The 24,213-nt window shown below is 42.2% G+C and overlaps 1 protein-coding gene and 1 non-coding gene across 6 annotated transcripts in view; one reads left to right on the top strand and one right to left on the bottom strand.

Annotated features, from left to right (window-relative positions):
* The window catches only part of SORCS1 (sortilin related VPS10 domain containing receptor 1), a 579,121-nt gene that overhangs the window by 535,947 nt on the left and 18,961 nt on the right, over positions 1 to 24,213 (top strand). For all 5 annotated transcript variants that reach the window (XM_055560720.1, XM_055560719.1, XM_055560721.1 and 2 more), the window contains 4 exons: positions 252 to 375; positions 6,022 to 6,134; positions 11,033 to 11,164; positions 20,446 to 20,545. In XM_055560720.1, the coding sequence (XP_055416695.1) occupies positions 252 to 375; positions 6,022 to 6,134; positions 11,033 to 11,164; positions 20,446 to 20,545 (469 nt within the window). The remainder of the gene's footprint in view (positions 1 to 251; positions 376 to 6,021; positions 6,135 to 11,032; positions 11,165 to 20,445; positions 20,546 to 24,213) is intronic.
* Positions 4,193 to 4,265, bottom strand: TRNAW-CCA (transfer RNA tryptophan (anticodon CCA)). The gene has a single exon. It is a non-coding gene; the product is annotated as a tRNA-Trp (tRNA).

Raw genomic sequence — 24,213 nt, 5'->3', positions numbered from 1 at the left:
CCCAGTCCTGAGTCAGGACTGTAGCAGAAGAGAGGTGTCAGATTCAGGAATGAGTAGAGTTTCTTCTCTGGTAGTCCCTTTCTGGACTGGACTCGAGGTAATAGGGAGGCATAGGTGGAGTCAGGCACACAGGGGCTGCCCCGGAAAGAGCCTCCGCTAATTTAAGGAGCTTGTTGGTGGTTCAGAGTTGGTGCCTATCTTGGGTGTAACTGAAAATCTCTCCCCTCACTCTATGTCCTCATTTGCTTTAGCCCCTGATCACCTTGGAGGGAAGCATAGCATTCAAGTTTACTTCTGAAGGGATGAACACCATCACAGTGCAGGTCTCAGCTGGGAATGCCATCCTGCAAGACACGAAGACCATCGCGGTGTATGGTGAGTGGTCATCTGCTGATCCATCACTGTCCGCATCCATCACTCAGATGAGATGGTTTGGTACCTTGGCACCAGACGCCATGCTGGCTTATGAATCTACCCAGAGAACAGATGGTAGTGGTTGAGAAAGAGCTGAGTCAAGTCTCATCTCCTCTTCTGAGGAAGGTGTGGTTCACCAGCAAAGTAGGGATCACAAAACCCAAGACGATGTGTTGTCTTTTTTTTTTTTTTGGAACTGGCTCTGGTGCCATAGAGTAACTGTGCACTCAGCTACCTTAGGTACAGAAGAGTGAATTTCATTATGTGGAAGGCTGATTCACTCCATTTGATATATTTGTGATATTTACAGATTTAAAACCCATTATAAAAGAAAATGGTTAATATTGAGCCTTTATTTTTTTAAGTTCAAACTCAGAGTCTTGATCATTAAGAAGAATCTGCCAATGTCTAAATGCTCTGAAAATCTCTTCCACAAATATGTATCATTTAAAAATCACTCTACTGGTTTAAAAGCAAGGGAGGGGTCATAACAAGCACATGTGATGCATCATCGTGGACAGAATATTAGTTTGAACAAACAGCTGTACAGAACACTCTTGTCATCAGTTGGGGAAACTGAATGTGGTCAGGGTATCACATGGAATGAAAATTTACTGAAATGGAAAGGTGGGATCCTTGATGGAAGATGATATTTTAAAAAAAACAGTTTATACAAATTGATTTCATTTTGGTAATTTTTTTTTCTGCAGAAAGATAGTCAGATGGATCTGCACTAAGTGCTTTAGTAGATGGTAAAAATATGAACTTTTATTGTTAATATGAAAATGGTACTAATGCATCCCCGAAAATCAAAATTTAAAGAGCAGGAATTCAAAAGGAAATAGATAGAGAAATAAATGCTGTGCAGGCAGAACAAAAGGGAGGATCGAGTGAGGGAGGGAAAGGGAGATGAGAGACTGAAAGAGATAGAGAGACTGAGACAGAGACACATGAACTCATGGTCCAAGTAATATCAATTGCCCCATTTCTAGAATTAATTGATTCTAATGCAGGTCCTGTTTTCATTTCTCATTTTGCCAACTTGACCTTCAAATTCAGAAAGCAGTTTGTAAGCAACTTTGAACACGTCTGAGGACACTGTTCCTCCTCGCGTGGCTGCCTGTTAGATTTCATAGTGTTTCCTCCCTCCCCCAGCCCCTGAAGAGGTTTGAGCAGCCCCAGCAGTAAGTGAAAGTTAACCAGGGTTGTGGTTTGCCTCCAAGGTCCCATCAGTGACGAGACCTCTTAGCCGAGTGGCCCCAAGAGAGGAGAGCTTTTGTTTCTCTTTCCTCTCCATCTCCTTTCTATGCTATAGGAATGCATCTGGTTGGTAGCCGATACAATTACCTCATTTTTTTTTCAGAGAGGTAATTAACTTGCTTCAGCTAGTAAGTGACGGAGCTGGGCTTCCAACCATCAAGACCTAGGGCCCAGTGCTCTGAAATTACCCTGTTGGCTGGCTCTCATTCTTTTCTATCCAACGCTCTGTTTCTTTCCTCCCTCCCTCCGGGATGTCACCTGTGTCATTAATGGGCACTGACCCATTAGTCCAACAGCCACCTCCTCATTAGAACCACAGACTGAACTTGGACTTCTCTGGTCTAACCCGTTAGTACAGCGTTAGGAAATTGTGGTACCCAAATGGAAAGTTACTGTCTTAAAGTCATTCCCCTATTCAGTAACAGGTTGAATAATAATGATGATGGTTGGTAGTGATAGAAATTAACATTGATGCATCTTTTACTGGTGTTTATTCTAAGCATTGGATATATATGATCTGTTTTATTGAATCCTATGAACAGGCTTATCAGAAATACAATTATCCCTCTTTTACAAGTGAAAAAATGTAAGTATAATAGCCAGAGCATAAGAATTCTGAATCTAGAGAGAATATTTATCTTGATGACTACCTTCTATCCCTTGCTATGCTTAGTTCTTCCTCTTCCTAAAAATCCCTTGAAAAGCATCATTCCAGAGTGGGTCATTCACCATCAAATGGGTTCTCTTCATTAAAAGGGATCCCTTGACTAAAAGCTTGAACAGGGAAAGTGCTCCCTGCTTCCTGTAGCCAAATTCCTGAGTTTTTCAGCATCCTTAATCATCTTTGGTCAGATGGGTTGTCCAGAGTTTCACATGTATAACTAGAAAATTCTAAGGGCATGCGTGACCTATTAAAAGCAAATTGCATCACAGGAAATTAAATAGGCAAGATTGAACTGGACAGAAACAAAAGGCAGGGAGAGTTTTAAACTCTGGGATAAGCTAGCAGAAAGTGCTAGAGGACTCAGGGGGATTGGATTACCTCTGTGATTAGAACACAAGGGTTTACTTAGGAAACTTGGTTCCTACCCTCCCAGAGGTGGGGCACTTTCTTAATGATACCATTTCAAAGATGGTTCCTAGGTCCTTGAGAAAGGCATTCCTGGTTGCAGAAGATTTACATCTCAAAAGTTCACAGAAAGAATTTATAATAGCAAGTTTCTAAAAGAAATGCTCCAAGAAAGGGGAGGTCAGAATCTGAAGTCTGAAAGAAACCTGTTCAAGCATAATTAAGCTTTGGGGAAATTTAAGATCATTATTGTCAGACTGAAGGAGGTATCGTATTTGGGAAGCTGGCAGAGGAAAGATTGCCTACCTAAAGACATACAGTAGACTGTAGGAAAGAAAATTTAGTTTGCATTGTTTTCTTTCCTTTGCTTCAAGGCTCAAGTTTGCCCTTAAATACAACAAAGAAAATGTAAATGTGTAGAATTCATCTCTCTCAGCAGCTGCAAGAAATACATATATTATTGACGTTTACCCTTTTCAGTCCTCCCACACGCATCCCCTATTTGTTGAATAAACTTAAAAGATAACATTTCTCTGCCCTGCTGTTTAGCATGCTAAGTAATTATAGAGGGAGCTGCACCACGTTTCTCATCTGTGTCTCTTTATTAAGATAAATATCTTCTTTTGAGATGAAGTCTCCACAGTTTGGTTAAGAGGTTCGAGGAAAGTGAAAATGACAAACACGTACATCTTCAAAGGGAAATGTTAGGACCCAGCGGGTCATTCCGTGGCACTGCCATTTCCCATGCTGCTAATTAATATGCATTTCCTTCTTCTCCATCAGAACTGAAGTGGGAATGTTCACCTCGGTGACCAGTGACTCCAAATAGTCAAACTTTGAACAATACATCTTTGGAATAAGCTGGCTGCCTTAAATGCAGTCCTGATCATGCGCAAGTCTTCAATGCCTGCTCCTGAGAAGTCGTTAGCAGTGTTAGGAAAGGCACACGTGGGTTTTTGAGTTTCCTGAATGTGTCTTTGGTGTTGCCAGTGTTGCTGAGCCCCTCCTGAAATATAAGAACATGCTTAAAACAAGAAAGAAATGTTTGTTGAATAATAAAGGCATAAACTACAGAGAGCCACCACTGATGTTCATACCTTCATTTATTCAACAAAAATGTATTAATTAAGTGACTCCTGGCCACTGAAAACCTACCATGGACTGGGCACTGTCCCAAAGGGCCAGAAACACTGTGCCCCCATCCTCACTGAACTAATATTCCTGTGTGGGAGACAGACAACAAAAACATTTATTTATTTAAAGCTTTTTTTTGCAGTTGATTTGCAGTATTGTGTTAGTTTCAGGTGTGAAAGTGAAAGAAAGTGAAGTTGCTCAGTCGTGTCCGACTCTTTGTGATCCCATGGACTGTAGCCTACCAGGCTTCTCTGTCCATGGGATTTCTCCAGGCAAGAATACTGGAGTGGGTTACCATTTCCTTCTCCAGGGGATCTTCCCGACCTAGGAATCGAACCTGGGTCTCCTGCATTGGAGGCAGGCGCTTTAACCTCTGAGCCATCAGGGAAGCCCAGTTTCAGGTGTACAGCAAAGTGAATCAATTATACATATGCATGAAAGTGAAGTCGAGTCTGACTCTTTGCAACTCCATGGATTGTAGCCCACCAGGCTCCTCAGTCCATGGAATTTTCCAGACAAGAGTACTGGAGTGGGTTGCCATTTCCTTCTCCAGGGGATCTTCCCAACCCAGGGATCGAACCCAGGTCTCCCACACTGCAGGCAGATGCTTTACCGTCTAAGCCACCAGGGAAGCCCATACATATGCATAAATCCACTCTTTTTTCAGTTCTTTTCCCATATAGGCCATTACAGAGTATTGAGTAGAGTCCCTGTGCTATACAGTAGGTTACTTATTAGTTATCTATTTTATATACAGTAGTGTGTATATGTTAATCCCCATCTCCCAATTTGTCCCTCTCCCCTTATCCCCCCAAACAAAATAATTTGAACAGTAAGAAGTTTGGCAGAGACAAATAGGGTCACATGATGAAAGGTGTTAGCATTGGTGAAAGGGAGGATACCTGAGGTTGCTGGAGGGGAGGGCTCCTCCCAGGAGAGACTGAAGGCTGAAAAGGAGCTGAGCAGGCTATCGTCTGGGGAAGTAGAGGCATGGTAATGTGGGAAGAAATTTGGCAGACTGAGGAACATGGAGAAGGATGGCGTCATGGAGTGCAGGGCAGCCCGCAGGACATGTGGCAGGAGACAGTTGTTGCTGGTTTGTGTGGTACTATGAAGGCCATGATATGAATCTGAATTTATTCTAAGTGCAGTGTGGAACCTCCCACAGATTTCAGGGGAGCAGTGTGATCTGAGTAGATTGTGTGATAAGACCCCCTCAGGGCTGTGCTCTGAAACCCATCACCATGTTAGGACCAAGGCTGCACCATCCAGCCAGTGATGACAGAAGGCAGTAGGAATACTAAGGTGAACCCATTCCTGGGACACAGGGCTCCTCTGGCTGACTTCAGCTCATGGATCTCCCATCAGTCTCGCTGAACCTTCCTCCCTCTTTTGCACTCTGTCATATATGCAGCATGGTCTGATGGTGCTCCAAGATCCTCTGGTTTCCTCCCCATATTCTGTTAAAGACAATTCTCCTCACAAAATCATCGCCTTTATAATTTCATCTACTTTCTGGGGGACCAAGATTAACTCAGAGGCCACTGTGACAACTAGCAAAATCCTTGAAATAAAGAGTTGGAAATTCCTTTCAATGAAATTCCCATGCAAACAAAATTTAGCAATAGATGAATATGATGAATTTAATAATTATATAATCATATAATATGATTATTATATAATGATAATGAAAGTATGTGCAGAGCACAGCTGTACCATAAAAAAGAAAAGTAAAATGTGGTGGGCAGAGTATTAAGTCGGTGAGGACTCAAACTAGAGCTTGAGTGCTACATGCGTGGAAGGTGGGAAGAGGGGACCATTCTGGGAAAGGGCCTGTGTGTTCAAAGGCCTGGGGGCAGAAACCCACGATGCAGTCAGAGTGCTCCAGGAGCACAAGGGCTAGACTGGGGACAGTGCATAAAGCTGTGGAGTGAAGCATGGGTCACAGACTAAAGCTTTGGCCTGGAAAAGGAGCTCAGAGGTAAGAGGGATGGGATGTTGACCTTGCCTTCTAGTAAGGTCTCTCTGGTGAGTGTGGAGGACAAGGACCCTGCATTAGGGCTTTGCATAAAATAGAAAGTATAACAGACTTCCTGAGAGGCTGATCTGACTTATAGTAACCCCTCTACTCTGGTGGTCCACAGAGGAATTCCGATCTCTTCGCCTGTCCTTTTCTCCAAACCTGGACGATTACAACCCGGACATTCCTGAGTGGAGGAGAGACGTCAGCCGAGTTATCAAAAAGGCCTTGGTGGAGGTGAGTGTAGCCAGCTCCTTCTGGCCCAGGCCCTTTCCCTGTCTGCCCTTGTCTTTCACAGAGGGGGACCCTTGCACTAAGAAATGGCAGGGAAGAGCCAGAGGCCAGGGGAAGCGGGTGTCATCAGTCTGATACCTGCAAAGCTGAGCGCTCCATGTGCAGACATATCACAGGTGCCACGGGGGACAGGAAATTGAATAATCGCGGGGTCCTTACCCTTTATGTTGTGCTTAGAGAGGACCATGGCAATATGTGACAGTCATGGCGGAATTCACAGTTAGCTGTAAGTACGTGTGGAAGAGCTGCTGGGCATAGTACTGAAAGGCATAGAGTGAATACTGTTAGAAGGAGCAGCCTGGGTTCCAGCCCCATGAATGACCAGCACAACGGCACAGTGAGTACCCAGCACAGGAAGGTAGTCATCTTACTATGTCCCAGTTCCTTTTAACAGCATTCCTTTCCCACAACAGCCCCAAGAGCAACATATTATTGTCTTTATTTGTTGATTAAGCAATTGCGGTTCAGAGAAGTTAAATAACTTGTCTAAAGCCTCACAGCTAATAAGTGACAAAGCTACAAAATTAAAGTGAAGGATCTGAATCCAATCTGGTTTCTGGGAGGGTAACAAGGTGGTATGGTTCATCCCCTTCTGAACAAATGTCACCCACAATTTGACAAGACATCTTCTTCTAGGCACATTCCGCCTGCATACTCCACTTCCATAAACAATCAGAGAAATGGAATATCTGCTCATATAGCTGCTTGGGTTTATTGCACAAACCCAGAAAACCAGAAATGACTTTTCTCTAAGGTCTACTCTTGGTTGTTATTCTTCAGTCGCTCAGTCGTGTCTGACTCTCTGTGACCCCATGGACTGAAGCATGCCTGGCTTCCCTGTCCTTTACTATCTCCTGGAGTTTGCTCAAACTCGTATCCATTGAGTCAATGATGCCAACCAACAATCTCATCCTCTGTTGCTCCCTTCTCCTCCTGCCCTCAATCTTTCCCAGCATTGGGGTCTTTTCTTTGGTTGACTCTTTTCATCAGGTCAACACTTTGCATCAGGTGGCCAAAGTATTGGAGCTTCAGCTTCAGCATCAGTCCTTCCAATGAATATTCAGGACTGATTTCCTTTAGAATTGACTGATTTGATGTCCTTAGTGTCCAATGGACTCTCAGGAGTTTACTTCAGCACCACAGATTGAAAGCATTAATTGAAAGCATCAATTCTTTGATGATCAGCCTTCTTTATGGTCCAGCTCTCACATCCATATGTGACTTCTGGAAAAACCATAGCTTTGACTAGTTGGACCTTTGTCGGCAAAGTGATGTCTCTATTTTCTAATATGCTGTCTAGGTTTGTCATAGCTTTTCTTCCAAGGAGTAAGCGTCTTTTAATTTCATGGCTGTTATCACCATCTGCAGTGATTTTGGCACCCAAGAAAATGAGGTCTACTCTTAGCCTAAGAGAAAAGTCAATTTAGGATTAGTTATATATTCTCTCCTGCACCTGACACATGGTGCCTCGTGACACAAAGGGATGAGGAGAGTTAAAGACATTCAGATAACCCCTGCTCAGAAAACTGATCTCACATTCAGCCTTTTTGCAAAGAGCTGATGTTCCCATAATCATACCATTGTCTTTGTGAATATTCATTTAGCACTTTAAAAATTCCAGAAACTCTTCTCAGTGTTTTGCATTTTTAGACACATTTAATCATGAAAAAGAAACCTAGCTTATGATGTAGAAATGGATAGGCTGATTATCCCCATTTTACAGGTGAATAGAGGCAAATAACTTGCCCAGGGCTGTACAGTCTAAAGTCAGGTTCTTGGAGTTAGACCTCAAGGTTTCAATCTTGATCAAGTAGTTTTCTTCCCACTCCACTCTGTTGCTGTCCTTTGCCTTGTTAAATGGAGAGACAAGAGTACTTGGAACAGTGGGATGGAGAAGGGTTCTTTTCTCTACCTCTGGGTAAATGCCATCTCACCTTTGTCTTAAGGACTCTGAGCATCTATGACATTGTCGGTGGCTAAACATTATGGCCACCAGGGGGCGAAGCTGCCAAACCACAGGCCTCTTTATCCTTAGAGCTGCTTGTCACTAGTGTGACAACTGGTTTCTCTTCTCTGCTGTCCTAGAGAGATGACTTATAGCCTTCAGTGAACCCACAGCCCACCTCCTTCAGATATCTCTGTCCCAGTAGATCTCCTAGGCAGCTGTCCAACACCCCCAGTTGCTTATCAACCAAGCATTAGTTCAGCAGTGATGTTTTCCAGGCTGGTTTCTCTTCACATTAATTTTAAGGGGATCAGATGCTCTGGGCTGCCACTCTTCCACCAGCTGTCCACTAGGATAGATATGACTGCTCATTAATATTTCTAGGCCGCTGCAGAGCATAATCAGCTAAATGCAGAACAAACAGGTTGGCTTCACATCCCACAGGATAAGAGGTGATGGAGTGGAGGGAGTTTTGAAGACCCCGTGGTTACCCAATCCTAAGAGGTGGCTGAACCAGCCCTGGTTCCTAGCTCCCCACCTTGGCTTTGAGATAGTAAATATTCTCAGTCACTTCCTTAAGTCCTAAAAAACACACCCTATTGCCAGGTGTCCCCTAATAAGCTCTATAAGAAGCTCAACTGGATGTCAACTTAATTGTAGTTTTCTTCCTATTCATTCTGTAATGCAATTCAATATGTAAATCAGTTGCCTTTTTCCTCATCAACTGGGGTTTTTCTATTGATATTTTGCAATGGGATCTTTCATTGAAAGTCCTTCAGTAAACATTGTCAATGATAAGGATGAGTTTAGACATAATATTTGAGCTTAGCATCCTGGAGGGCTATAAAACAGTATGATACCAGCTGGGACAGGAGCTGCTTTGTATGCCAGGAGAAAGAAGGCAGGAGAGCCCTGGTTAAGACAGAAGCATCATGGTCAGACCAGGGTTCCAAACTGAGCGTCACCACTCATTACTTAGATGGCATTGAGCCACTGTTGAGCTTTCCTCAGTCTTCTGTCTGTCCTGTAGCAGAAATAGGGATGTACCATCCAGATTCCCCTTACGGGAGATACAGTTGCCTTAGCTGCTGGGAGAGCTGTGGGCAGAGGTTTCAGCTGCCTTCCCCCAACGTTGTGTCCATTGTGTCCTTTTTTGAGTGGCTTGTGTCCAGTGATGCCTCAGCTCAACCTCAGGCAAATCTGAAGGGCCATTCAGATTTCTCAGGCAAATCTCATTCCCTGCAAGGTCTTCTGAACTGACCTTTATCATAGCTCAGTTTCTCCTTCTACCCATTCTTGCTTTCTTGCCTTCAGTCCTCTAGCTGTTGATTCTAAGAATGTCCCCTAATAAACACCCTACATGCTAAGCTCAGAGCCAGATTCCTGGGGACTCGCAACCTGTGTCTTCACCTGCACAGAGAGGTATAGTAATACTTGCTTCAAAGAGTGCTTGTGGGAGATTACATTGCATTATATTAAGAAGTTCTTAGGACAATGCCAGACACATGGAAAAGATCCAGCAAATGGAATTTCTTAGTACTTCAAGAAAGATATAAAGGTAGATTTCAGAACCCAACAATCACCTAACTGGAAATCATGAAAAAATATACTGAAATGAGTGGACTTTATGTTGTTCTAGAACTTCATGATGTTCTAGCAGCAAATGTATAGAAAAGACATTCGGCGGAGATACACAGAAACATTTGCAAGAAAAGACTGGCTGTTGAGAAATTGTAGATGAGTCTATTCAGTTAAGCCTAAGATGAGTGTGTGAGCTGTGGATAATTAGTGTAGGAAGGAAAGGTGGGACCATATTGCTGAAGGCTTTGAATGTAAATCTAATCCACTTGGCAGTGGTAATTTGTGCATGAATTTGGATGGGGACGCACAATCTGAGTTGGACTGTAGGGGGATAAATCTTTAAGCATTGATAGTAGTCTGTCTCCTGGAGATGGGGAGGCTGTTGTAAAGATTGAGGGGAGTGAACATAGAGGCTGAATCGAGATATTAACAAGGCGGGGGTGGGAGGAATTTAAATAGAAAGGAACCAATAGGATCACTTGTCAATATCTCATAGGCTGCTTAGATAGGATGTGGAAAGGAGAGTGTCATGTCATAGATGAGATAAGGCTTCCCACTGGGGTATCTGGGAAAAGAGTGCCTCCATTCATCCACATGCAGAATGAAGATTTTGGAGTAAATGTGAGGAGTTCTTGTACAACAACCAAATGACATTCTGACTGAATGCTCCAGAGAAATGCTGAAATTGTAGCCAACTGAATTCTAGAAACATCTAGAAAGTAGGCTCAGTAAAGAGGAAGTTTTGAGTGATGTACATGATTTTAATAGAAGATTGAAGGGTAGCAGGGGGAAGGGTTAAGAGAGCTTCCTTAGCTGATCATTAGGGTCTGATGCTTAGGAGAATTCAACAGATACCTGGAGGCTGTGGTCTGGGGTGTGCTATTAGGTTAGGTGATAGAGGTATGCCTGGTGGATTTGGAGGGAACGCTAGTGCTTCGAGGAAGGAGGAAGCTAGGTTAGAAAGTGTTATAGCTCCAGGGGCAGAAGATACGCCTCAGTGACAGCCTTCTCACTGACAGGGTCCACTTACTTTTACAAGGCAGGTACTACCATCATGCCACTTTTTAATTTAAGGGGATGCAAAGTGTTTAAGGTCTCATGGGGATAGAGCAGGGGACCAGACTTCAGAGTCTGGCTTGAACCCATTTCTGGCCTTTGCATCCCTCCCCGACAAGTGCACCCAGAACCCTGCTTTCACACCCCCATCTCCACACCCATGTGCCTTCCTACTGCACCACCCCACAACTCTCATGGTTCCTTCTCATCAGCTTTCTTTCCCCCAGGACTCACGTGTGCCTCTGTGTCTCTCCCTCAGGCCACCGGGGTTCCGGGCCAGCACATCTTGGTGGCAGTGCTGCCTGGCCTGCCCACCGCTGCCGAGCTCTTTGTCTTACCCCATCAGGACCCCACAGGAGAAAACAAAAGGCCAGCCGAGGACCTGGAGCAGGTGAGTCCCCAGGTAGCATGCCAGCTTCTCCCTCTCTGAGCCACGACCCTGCTAGTGCCTGACCAGGACAGCAGCTCTGGGGGTCCCCACTTGTGGACCCTTCCACTTTCCCATCCTCCCTGAAGAAACGTAATCTGGAGCTTTAACTACAGCATCACCAGAAAACACGTGCAAGAGTGTCTATTGTCAGCAGTGGCTAAACCACTCAGGGTATATCCATCTACAGTGTTTACAGTAGACAAGATAAATCTGTGTACTGACATGGCAAACTGTCCAAGGTATTAGGTGGCAGGAAAAATGCAAGAGGCTGAACAATGTGTAGAAGTCGAATCGATTTATGTTGCTTCACATACTTGCATCATGAGAATCAAAGTGAAAGTGAAGTCACTCAGTCGTGTCTGGCTCTTTGCGACCCTATGGGCTGTAGCCCGCCAGGCTCCTCCGTCCATGGGATTTTCCAGGCAAGAATACTAGAGTGGGTTGCCACTTTCTTCTCCAGGGGATCTTCCTGACCCAGGGATCGAACTCAGGTCTTCTGCATTGCAGGCAGACTCTTTACCCTCTGAGCCACCACAGAATCCCTGAGAATCAAATGGCGTATCTTTATAAAAAGGCACAACTTTTATACAAATCATGAGTCCTCTTTATCACCACCAGTCTACGACGATTTGAGTTTATAATGAATGAGTAATGTTGACTCCAAGTACCTCCCCTGGCTATATGGGATTCACTTTCCTCATCTCCAGCACCTCTGGACTATTAGAGTGTCTCTGTGTGTGTATGTGTATATGTGTGTGTGTATGGGTGTGTGAGAGAGGTTCTCTCTCTTCTGCTTGCTTAGATCTTTTTTCTCCCATTCTTCCTTTTAACTTCAGATTATCCATCTCTGTAGTGAGGATTGGGCTTCCCAGGTGGTGCTAGTGGTAACGAACCTGCCTGCCAATGCAAGTAGATATGAGAGACACGGATTCAATCCCTGGGTTGGGAAGATCCCTCAGAGGAGGGCAACCCACTCCAGTATTCTTGGCTACAGGATCCCGCGGACAGAGGAGCTTTGGTGGGCTATGATCCACATGGTCACGGAGAGTCAGACACGACTGAACCAACTTAACACGCATGCGTAGTGAGGATTATTACTATGATGATGTCATTGTTGTTGTTCTTATTCTTCACCCAGTTAAAATGATCAGTCTTGGTCTGGTCACCCTGTTGGAAACTATATGACTTTGGTTTCTCAATGCTCTCTGACAGATATATTAAAAACAGGATTCCTCTCAGACACTAAGTAAATATTAACTTTTTCTCCTTTTAGTACTTGGAGCTTTTCAGTTTACTTAGAATTAACCCATAATCTAGTCCCTTGATCTCTAGTCTCCAAGATGACTTGAAAAACCTCTATCACAGCCTTGTTAGCAACAACCTCAAATTATAACCTGGCCCACCTCCTAGGACATGCCCACCTTTCAACAGTCGCTTTCCCAGTTGGCAGAAGACTCATGTCTATATTTTTTTTTTCATGTGCAAACAACAAATAACAGAGCTGTCAAGGAAAGTCCCAGTGAACCCCGTCTCCTAATGAACTGCACTTGAACATCGGACAGCAGGGAACCCGTCAACTTTGCGTCTGACTTTGCTCAGCCCTCGCTTTCCACTTCTGGTTATATTCTATAAATTATTCTCTGCACCTGCAGTTCAGTGGGAGAAAGAATGGAGTATTTCTTATCACCACACTGCTGATGAGACCTAGAGGGGTGTAGATCCCTATCCAGAGCATTTAGGTTGAGACATGTATATTTGTGCCTCCTCTGGAAATCTTATGGCTTGCCCGTGAAATCCAGAATATCATCTTCTCAATATAGAAGAGTCCAGATTTAGAGCCAGCTAAGTTCCCAGGTACCACATCATCTGCACATCTCAATTTCCAATACTTTTCATTCTCTCTCTAAAATATAGTTTCTAGATGTTTATATTAGAGAAAATGTAGAAAGAAGAGGCATGTGTTCTCTGAAACTTGGTTTACTTGTGTGAGTGTGTATCTTGCTCTGTCTGTTTTCCCTAGAGTTCTTCTTTCTCTTTATTCTATCTGAGTGTCTTCTCCAGAGACATTCTCAGAGACCTGAGTGAGTGTCCCCGAGGCAGCCAAGTATCATGTACTGATAAGCCATTAATCAGAGACCCTAAGGCAGCTGGCTTGGCTTGCTCGAAAGCTGTGGAACTTAACATTCAGTGACTTCAGTTCAGATATGTTTTAGATAGCAAGTTCAGATATGTTTTAGAAAGACCACAGGTTTGGAGAAATATAGACCAGGTTTCTAGCTTCAGCTCTTATATCCATTGCTTATATCTTATAGATGAGGAAAATTCAGAAAAGATCAATAATCCAGCCAAAATCACATAATCAATAATACTTGTCTCATAGAGTGTTTGATAGATCATTAAAGAAATGATACAGCAAAGCCCTTGACCTATAGAGGTTACTCAATAAATGGTAAATAGATAATGGTTACATTTATGGACATTTTGTGGTAGAAGAGTATATGAGAAATGCAAAAAATATATATAGGCATATTAAAGACTAGGATAGTCCAGGGCATGCATTGGCAGAAAGAAGATGGTGACAATAAGGAGAAAAAGATTAATGAATGGAATTACAGGAAAGAACAAAGATACCAGGAAACAGGAAGAACACGTGAATGAGTAACTAGAGGGAAGATGACTCATCTAAGTTATCAGGCAGATGGATGGCATTGAGGGAAAGCAGCAGAGTACCAAGGGAGATTGTAACTTTGGTTAAGGGAATTGCCAGTGTGGCAGCCTTACCCAGGAATGAAACTAATTTCAGTGACCAAACCTAGCATATGAGAAATCAGTGTCTTATGGAAACTGTTATTACACAGTTAATAAGCACAGTAATGAAATCAGTATGTAAACTAAGCCTTGTGTCAAGAATCAGCAATACCGGTGCTGCCCACAGGAATCCTATAGTTATGATCCTAAGGGAGGTCCTTTAATTCTTCTTTCTGACGCAATCACTTTGAAATTAATGAAGTCAGACCCCAACAGAGAGCTGTGAATTGCCTAAGGAGATGCAGCTCTTTAAGGAGAAGGAGATTCTAGTTCTGTTTCTGCAAGTTGAGTTGCCTCTCAAGTCTAGTGGTCCCCTTGTTCCGTCATGCTGCCCATGTGGATTTGGGTACCACTTGACTTCTGCAAGGCCCCCAGATATCAAGCCTGCTGCCCCAGGAAATGAGCAACAGATGCTTTGCTTTGAGTTGTGTAGGGTTTTTTTCCCTGATGAAATGAACATATATTCTGTTCAAACAGATTTCACTGGAAATTTGCAGTATGAGCTTATTTAGTTGGGAAGTCCAGCTCAGGCATGGATAAGTCAGAGAGGAAGTATCATCAGCTTACTCCCCTGTTTTCGTCTTTCCCTCTTTCTCTATCTCTTTCTGTTGTGACCACACGAGAAGTCTGCCTAAGAATTAGGCCAGCACATAGGAAGATGAGAATGGCCCCAGGAAGCCCCAGTCTTTTATTTAGTCATCTTATCAATTCCATTCAAAAGACAGTGCCTCTCCCCTGGGTGCACCCCAAAAGCCTAGGGTGATAATTCTCACAGCCTCGACTTTGGTAAAGTGGAGATGTCTCAACTAGCCTGGTAGTCAGAAGGCTAGGGCTCTGTCAGTGATAACTCAATGTGTCATACCCTCCCCAGATCAGGAGTTAAGGGAGCCCCTCCTAAATCAAATGGGCTGAGAATAGAAAAGGACATGGGTCCTTAAAGAAAAATATGGGGGAGAGAGAAGGAACTGGAGGCAGGCAAAAGCAACTGACTTCCTTTGTCATAAATTACATAGAAGTTGCAACTGAATGCAAAGTGAAAACAACAACCAGGACCCCAGTCCTTTAAAGGCTGCTCTCTGAATTAGATAGAACTTGGGAAGAGCTGGCTTTATTCTCTCTCTCTCAATACTCTGGCCCCTTTCTTATAAAGTTACTGCACAGAATTCCCAGCAGGGGAAAAAGTGGGACCTGGCCAGGTGGACCCTGATGACTGGGCGGGCAGGGCCCCAGCAAAGGGCTCTTGGCTCTCCTCCCTTACTTCCTCTAACAGCATTACCCGGAGAGGACAGATGCTGGCTTAGATCGAGTTATCTTGTCTGTGAAATAAATTGAAAATTCCTCACAGTGAGAAACACTTGACCTTGTTATCTGGATAACGTTGGGCTGGGTTAATCAAGTGACCTCTGTCTGGGAGGGTTCCACCACTCTCGACTTCACATCTCCAGAGAGTGAGAAAAGGCTCACTTGCCCTTAGCTGGCCTCATCAGGGATAGACCCTCTTGCTACCTGAGGCCAGCTGCTCAGGCGTGGAGCATATCCCACCTCCTGCACCACTGTACTTGCCGGCTTCTCTCTGAGTCCTCAGAGGTGAAAAGCTTTGTATCTGGCTTTCCTGGAAGGAGAAAGGACCATCATGCTGTGTTTGTGGTGCTGTGCTGGGGAGATAGGGAGGCTGCAAGTTGTCTTGCTGAATCCTTAAAGGGCACGGACACATTTAAAATGAACAGAACGACTATGGACGAAATGTCAACCACCAACAACGAATTTCCTCTTTAGTTGTCTGTGTTGTCATATACATTTGACAGGTGCAGAAACCAAAATCCAGGGAAAGAAAAAATGCCTCTGAAAATGGAACAGGTTATTGGCAATAATTTTAGAAATAAGATTCATTGTGAAACGTAATAAATAATCTTAGACCATTTTCGATATACTCAGTCTGCCCTGTCCAGATTTTTCAAAGAGAGAAATTGTAGAAATATTTTGAAGTTCACAAGGAAAGTCACTAAAATAGGAAGTTATAAACAAAAGAATAGGTAAGAGTTGTGCTGAAAGAATACAGCAAAAGGAGAAGGAGAGAAGTTTGGAGCTGGTGATGGGGAATTTAGGGAAAGGAAGTGAACTGGAACACATTATTTCTTCATTACGTCATCCAGGAAGAACTTCTTAGACACTGTAGTCAAGCTGATGCTTTGGTGCTAACAAAGAACAGAATTGATAAGTAGAAGTCCTGTTTGGCTTCACTGCTTCTTCCATGTATTAAACCAGAAATCATGATAATTGGGAAAGATCTTTCTCTGTTAATTCCAAAAGTAATATCATTCAATCACTCTTTGAAGAGGCCTTAATAACCTAACAGGATCAGGCTTGATTATGTCCATTCCAAGGTAATCCCAGGCAAGTCTCCTTCTAAATCTGGCACCAAAATGTTCCTTAAGTTCAGTAGGGTTTCCATCCCTCCTCACAACTTCAGATAAGCATTAGTTGTATGACCCAATATAGCTTTGCCATCGATAAATCTGCTAAAGCCCATTTTGAGTGTGTATTCATGGTTTCACTCTGTACCATTTCTCTGGGTGTCATGTTTCATAAATTACCACTGCTCTGCTGTCCTTAAGCTTCATGTTTCAGCATTTGACATTTCCATTCTCATGATCTGAGAGTCTATTTTCCTTCGTTGGTTTCTTTAAGCACTGTTTGGATGTTGAATGTGTTCTTTACGTGGTAGCGATCTATTCTGTTGACCAAACATCTCCAGCTCACCATTTCTGGGTACCAGTAGGGTTATACCATGAGGCTCTTCTGTAAGCAGAGCCGTGTGATTAATTCTGGCCAATGAAGTGGGAGCAGAAGTGATGCGTCACTTCCAAGCTGAAGTATTCAAATTTTGTCTCTAGAACCCAGAGAACTCTTCGTTCCCCTCCTCTGGTGGTGTGTACAGCTGAGGGGGCTGATCTACCAGCCAGTGTCCCTGGTGACTATAATGAGCACAGCATCACATCTACCTGCAGCAGATAAGGAGCGTTAAGCAGAAAGCACATTTCCTTTGTTTCAAGTCCTCCAAATTGTAACATCGTTACCTCAGCTTGACCCCTGTTCTGATTACCACACTCAAATTTCATGCTTGTGAAGCAGCTGAGAAGGAGAATTGGTGTTTTCCATGTACCTGGTCCCTTCCACAGCACCCTTTTGATAGCATCTTTCCAAGTATTTGTACTGAGTTGCCACTGTCTATTTAAGTGGTGGTTTAAATGAAGTGTGGGTTGCACTTGAATCATAGGCATATTCCATCAAATAGGCAGACGCCAAGAATAATAGATTTTTCTTTGCTCATGATTATTTAGCTGAAGGAGAATAGACAATGGAGAGCAGCAGAAGAGGGGTGACTGTACAAAGGTAAATGAAATTTGCTAGGATGACACACTTGTACTGGACAGAGAAAGAAAAATGAACAGATTCAGCTTGTTTCAGGAGGACCAATCTCCCAGCAATTACACACTATTTCACTCGAGTCTTTATCATGCAAGCTTGTGTTCTTTCATTTAGGCTGTCACCACGCTGTTCTATAGTCCCAGTTTATTCTATTCCTTTCATGGCCAAAGACTCTCTCAAACATTATAAATTATATTAACTGTTGAATAGAATGCAGCAGTCCTGAGGCTACGGTTAGGAATTGCCTGTAGCTCAAATTGGTCAGATGACACAGGCCTGGGGTTATAAATCATGTGCTTCACAGTTAAATGAGAAATAGAAGCATAGTTAATGATGTACTACAATTTTTTATCTCCTAAATGTGCTCAGCTGGACCTCCTCCTATATACTATTTGTGTTGCTGTCAGCTGGCTCAAGGAAAATGTTTTTTTATGGAAATGCCTTAAGATGAGGAGTCAAACAGAATGAAATTCTAGTCTCAATTCTTCAAATATGAACAGGATAAACGTAGGAGTGCCCTTTAGGCTTCATGTTGCTTTCAATGGAGCTATGTTGTCCTAGGGAAAAAATAGTGAGAAATATGTAACTTTGCCAATAGAAAGTGTTCAATGCATAGATATTATACATTATATATTGTATATATGAAAATATATGTAATAATTCACAAATGATGAAAACAATACAGGATAAATGCTTCTGCAGGTGGCATGGAAAACATTTAAAATATTGTCAAAATCTGTCAACAGTTTCGTACTCATTTACTTGCACAGAGAAATGCATGGTTCTAATTGAGTTCATTCTTGTGTGCAGTGTAAATTTTATTTAGTTCTATTTCTGTGCATAAGTTCTTTTGCACACCACAAAGTATGCTGTTATCTTTTTTGTGTGTTCTTTGATGCAAGTTAAATCCATGAAATAGACTTTCTCTACTACCATTTTTGTATAGCCTGTTTAATTTTATAAATGATACAGATAAAACCGATGAAGCAATGTTATAAACCAGAACAAATTTGGGAAGTTAATTATTTTCTTCATGGGACTCTCCTGGAGATTATAAATTAGAAGTATGTTGTTCAGATGAACACTTTTCTAGTTTCTTATCTATATCTCTTTCTTGAGGAAGAAACATTGTCAGGAAGAAGAAATACATATCACTTCAGCAAGTTGGAAGAGAGAAGTCTTTCTCATGCATATATAGAGTCCCATTTTGCTCATGGTATGGACTCTGAAAAACAGGACAATTTCTTAATTACTTCCGATGTTTTCTTATTCAAGTTAAGGTATTTTTTCTGCAAATACAATTACAAATGTATGTGCACATATGTGTGTGTATGTACATAAGCATGTGTATGTGCATAAGCATATTAATTTTATACATGATTATATATTTCACACATATATATATATGTACACATCTGTGTGTATGTTTATTTAAGAGCCAAACCTTTCTGTTTAACCTCTACTAAAAATGCACTATCAAATTCTTAGAAAGGTCTTACTGATTGAATGATAAGAATACGATAGAATAGGAACTTGCACACCGTACCACTTTACAGAGCACAGAGGAAAACCATTCTACACAATCTGTGTTAGAAATGCACTCTTCCTGTAAACCTTGAGCATTCTGGAAGTTTCTCATTACCCAGGAAAAAGAGTAGCTTATATAGAAAGAATAAAGCTGCTTCAACATAATTTTATCACAACCTTGTTTTCCTGGATCCCAGGTGTGTGACATGGGTCACAGGTCACTGACAGTCATCCCAAGTTCTTGCTGTTAAGCAGAGAAGTTCATGTGCAAGGCAGTTCAGTTCCATCACTGAGCAGGGACCTCTGCGAGAGACTGTGCTTGAAAACAAAGCTGTCAGGCCCTGCTTAATTGATAAAAGGATCAAAGGTGTCATTTTGGCAACTCAGTGGACTGAGTGAAAGTCCATAAATATAAAAAGAAAACTAATTTAAGAATTTAACTAGCAGAATGATATTCAGAAAACATCTAACTAGACTTAAATAGCATATGAAATAGAACATTACGTTGGTTCTTAGAACATTAAAAATGAGGCAAGGAGACCAGATAATAGGAGCGTGGTTTTCTCTGATAGCTTTTCACAAATTACTCAGAAGGATGAGTGAAACAGCAGATTGATCTGGTTTTTTACTTTAAACACATGATCAGTTTTACCTTTTCTAGAAAACCTTGCCTTATACTGTTACTACCTAAAACGAGGTCCTTTGTCATTTGTTGAAGTTAAATATTTCATGGCCCAGAATTCTGGGGGTGTGCCCAGTACAGATGCATCAGCCCGAGGAGTGGTTTTGAGTTCATAGCATGAAACAAGAGTCAGCCAACACGTTAAGTTGTGGTTATGTTTTGTTTCAAATGTATAATTTATTATATATTTGAAATAAATACATACAGGGAAGCCTGGCCTGCTACAGTTCATGGGGGCTCTCAAAGAGGCGGACACGACTTAGCAACTACACTACAACATCATAAGCTGTTATTTTAGTAGAACAATATTTATCATCAACAAATACCCATGAGCTACCTATTCTTGGAAAGTTGGGTAAGAGGAGGGAAACAAAATAGGGAATAAGATGGAGTTTACTTTCAAAAAGTAAAATAAATGGGTCTGAATCTCATCAGAATTTGTAAATTCTACATATTTTCTTCTTTTAAGTCCTTGTGTATAACAAATACACTTTCAAAGAAACCCAGGGTGATTTTCTACAACTAATACCATGGTAATTTTTTAAGAGTAGAAATGATCTGATTTCCTAATTGTTTGTCCTATTTTGTAGCAATTCGAATATAAAGTCAAGTCATGCTTAGAAAATAATTCTATCTGCATATTCTGGACTAAAAACTTAAAATCATATACAACTCACTTATGTCACTCCCAGGTATAATATCAGGATGCCTTGATCAGCATGGTAAATATTGCTCAGCATGTTTGTATATAGTCGGTGTGGCAACTTCAGTGGCACTCACTCACTTTTCCTTTCAGATATCAGAACTGATGATTCACAAGCTCAACCAAAACTCCGTGTACTTTGAGCTGAAGCCGGGGGTCCAAGTCCTTGTCCACGCAGCCCACCTAACAGCAGGTCAGTGTTCCCATCCCTGGGTTCTGGCTAGTGGCTCTGGCGGAAGGGGATCCCAATTTATTTCAGCAAAACAAGACTAACTGGTGCCACTGCTGATCAGAAATAGGGCTTCGTTCTTTGGAGGTTCTCTTGCTTGTCTTGTTTTTGTTTTGTTTAGTTTTGTTTTGTTTTTGCCTTAATGGGGACCAGCAAGGTGAGAGAAAAAGTTGATTTTCCTGCCTGGTTCATGGCAAATACCATCAGTGAATCACTTAAAATTCCCTCAAATAATAGCATATTTCATCTTACAGAAATCTTCAAAATAAAGTTAACTTTACAAGTAATGTTTTTTTTTTTTTCTGGTCTTTCTGTAAGACTTTATTTTTAAATCATTCATGCTATGAAGAATTTTCTTTCAGTTTGGGATAAAGAGGCAGAATAGAAATAGCTGGGACTTAGGAGCTGTCCAGGGCCATAGCCAGGAGCTGAACCCCAGGTTGGTCAGTATCTTACAAATGAATGAATGTCATTGAATTCCTGTCTCTTCACTTGTAAAAGATGATGGGGAAAATATTCTTCCTAAGGCCATATAGAAGTCTCAATAGTAATTCAGGTAGTTCCAAGTATATAGAAATAGATATTATTGTGCTATATGAATAATAAATTAACACCAGGTATTGGGTCCTTATTTTTGCAGAGAGCTATACTGGTGTTGCATAAAGGCCAGCAGGCAGTGGCCCTTGCCTTCAGAAGTGTAATCTAGTTGTGGTGTTTCAGAGTTTGGTGGTGGCAGTGGTGGTGGTACTTTGGGGGAAGTGGGCAGTGGGAGGATCTCTGAACAAGTGAAATGCATAAATGCCTTTATAGAGAGGCACCAGCACATTTCTGAGTGCTTGGACTTTGCAGTGTTGCAGCCAGACCATCGGTTTCGGTCTTGCTCCATCACTTTCTTAGTATATAGAGTCTGAAAGGAGACTTCTCTATAGCATCTGTAACAATGGAATTGTGTGAGGGTCAAGTTAGTTTAGGTTACACACATAGGGTAATGCCTGGTGCAGAGTCAGGTGTTATTTTTCCTTTTATCCTTTTTTATTATTAACAATCAAAGTTTTATGAGAAACTTAAAGCAGTTGTAAATTGCAGCCAGTCAAAATGACACAGGAAAGCTTCATAGAGGAGGTGGTCTTTGGGTCAGACCTTGAAAAATGGATAGGATTGAATTGAGATTATTCCGCGTAATCTTGGAATAATCAGGGAAGGAACATGAAAGCCCCGAGGGCTTTGGGTATGCTGAATAAGTGGGGACAAGGAGCAGGTTTTTCCAATTCCATTCTCTGGTTTCCTGGAGGTTCCTGGAGGTGTGCTTAGGTCTAGAAGAAGGCCAAGCAGGTTGGCCACTGGCCTCTTTTCTACTTGGATTCTATCTTTTTACTTTATTAGGATTTCATAAAATGTTTTTCCTTAGAAAAAAGAAAAAAAACACTGACTTAAAAAACAAACATACAAAAGTTACTGTGCTAAGCATGGGACATAGAGGTGCAAGGTGGAAATATGCCAGGCTGAGCTATTTCTTCTTCCTGTGGTGGACTCTGGGAAGCCGTGGAGACCTAGGAGCAGAGATGTGACCGATTCAGAGTGTCACTTGAGAAAGGTGACTCGTAGGAGCAAGGATGGAGTAGAGCCAGCTTGCTATGCTGCAGCAAATGGATGTAGTCAGTTGCATCCATCAATAGACATTTATTGAGTTGCTGGCTACTCTGAGCCAAGAAGTGTTCTCAGCATGAGATAGAGCCTCTGCCTTCATGAAGATTCCATCAGTGGAGAAGGCTGGGCAGGTAACACATTGAAGGTGACACTTTACAAATCATACTGATGGTGAAAAGATCCTGAAGAAAATAAGAAAATATAAGAGAGTAGAAAGGGACTTCCCCAGTGGCCCAATGGTAAAGTATCTGCCTACAATGCAAGAGACACAGGTTTGATCCCTAGGTCGGAAAGATCCCCTGGAGTAGGAAATGGCAACCCACTCCAGTATTCTTGCCTGGAGAATCCCCATACACAGAGGAGTCTGGCAGGCTACAGTCCATGGGCGCGCAAAGAGTTGGGCATGACTGAGCATGCACACAGAGTAGAAAACAACAATGGAGCACCTATGAGGGCAGCTTGTAAGCCTAAGACCTGAACAAACTGACCGCAGAGAGTTTGATGACCTTCTTGGCCGTTTCCTGCCAAGAAGGTTGGCCTTTGATCTTTGGTGAGCAGTGGTAGCACATGGCAGTTACACATAGTTGGTTAAACTGGAAAACAAAGTCCAGAAACATCCCTTGTCATCAGCCCAGGGGCCAAGCCACTGACAGTTGTTATCATATCACTCTCCAAAGATGGTTTGATTAGTTTCCTAAAGTTGAATCTTACTTTATATATTAGTTAAGGATGCCTTTCTGTGATGACATCTGGGATCCAGAATTAAAAAATAAAATAAAAGAAAAATCCAGAAAGTGGCTAATGATCTGAAACTGCTTTGACCAGTGACTTGGCCTGGAAAATGCATATAGCAAAGGCACCCATGGATCCGTAGTTCCATGGAGGAAAGAAAGGTCATTCCTGATAACCAGGAAAAAATAATTCCACTGGTCTAAGTTCCAGTTGGCGAAGAGTAATGCAAAGTTGTGAAGATGTAGAAAATTTATCCAGTTAATATTCATGCTTTATCCTGTAGCTGGAGATTTGGAGAACAGTACTCAGATCCCTCAGAGGAGGGGGCTGGCAAAAGGGAGTGTATTACTGGGAGCTTAGATAAGCATGCTGAGATTGGAAGGAGAGACCTCTGCAACATAGATGTGTATTCTGCAGGGTTGCCAAGGGAACAAAAGGAAACTGGAGTTTGAGGCAAAAGCCCAAACTTAGACTGGGCCATTTTGGAGAGAGTGAGAAAATTATCTGGCTTCCAGTCATCCAGGCTGTCCCAGGTTCTTCTGAAAGTATCTCTCATACACTTTTGGCAGTGTAATTTGAAACCTGATTACCTGGCCTTTTGTGCTTCCTAGGATGACCAGATTGAACGTACACTTATATGTGGGTAATCAGCTCCAGTTTGAAGAATAAAAGAAGAGACTGTCAAGGGCTGACATAGGAATTGAGTCTTGGAAATTTTCTCTATTGATTTTAGCCATGTTGTCATAATAGTGTTAGGACTGGCAGTTCCAAGGGAGAGAGGTACAAAGTTGCTTTCAGCCAGGCTTTCATATGCAAAAGGCAAGGCTTGTGTTAAGGCTGGCACTCTTCAATGACTGATGAGAAAGTAAAATATGGGAGTGATCAGTTTCATATTGGAGATTGTTCCTAAGTTAACTCTAACTACCTGATTTTTTTTTTTTAACTGTTTGAACAGAGGGTAGACTATGGTATCAAGACAGTGGAGGGAATTCTCCTTTCACACATAGGAAATTTGGCATGTTGGGTAGGTGATCAGTTGGATGAGAGAGTTGCCACCATTTGTTTAAATTGACATTAACACATCCATATTGGGATGGCTAGGAAGAGAAAGCAGAAAAATATCCCCTTTCTTGCCTGGGGGAAAGAAGACATGATGAGGAAGAGAATTTGATGCCGAACTTCCACCTAAGCTCCCTTCCCTTTCCTTTCATCCCCCTTACAGGCAGGAGAAAACAAAAATAAAATACAATCTC

Source organism: Bubalus kerabau, chromosome 22 (assembly GCF_029407905.1).
Source record: "Bubalus kerabau isolate K-KA32 ecotype Philippines breed swamp buffalo chromosome 22, PCC_UOA_SB_1v2, whole genome shotgun sequence".
Classification (NCBI taxonomy): domain Eukaryota; kingdom Metazoa; phylum Chordata; class Mammalia; order Artiodactyla; family Bovidae; genus Bubalus; species Bubalus kerabau.
This window is presented reverse-complemented; position numbering and strand designations above follow the sequence as displayed.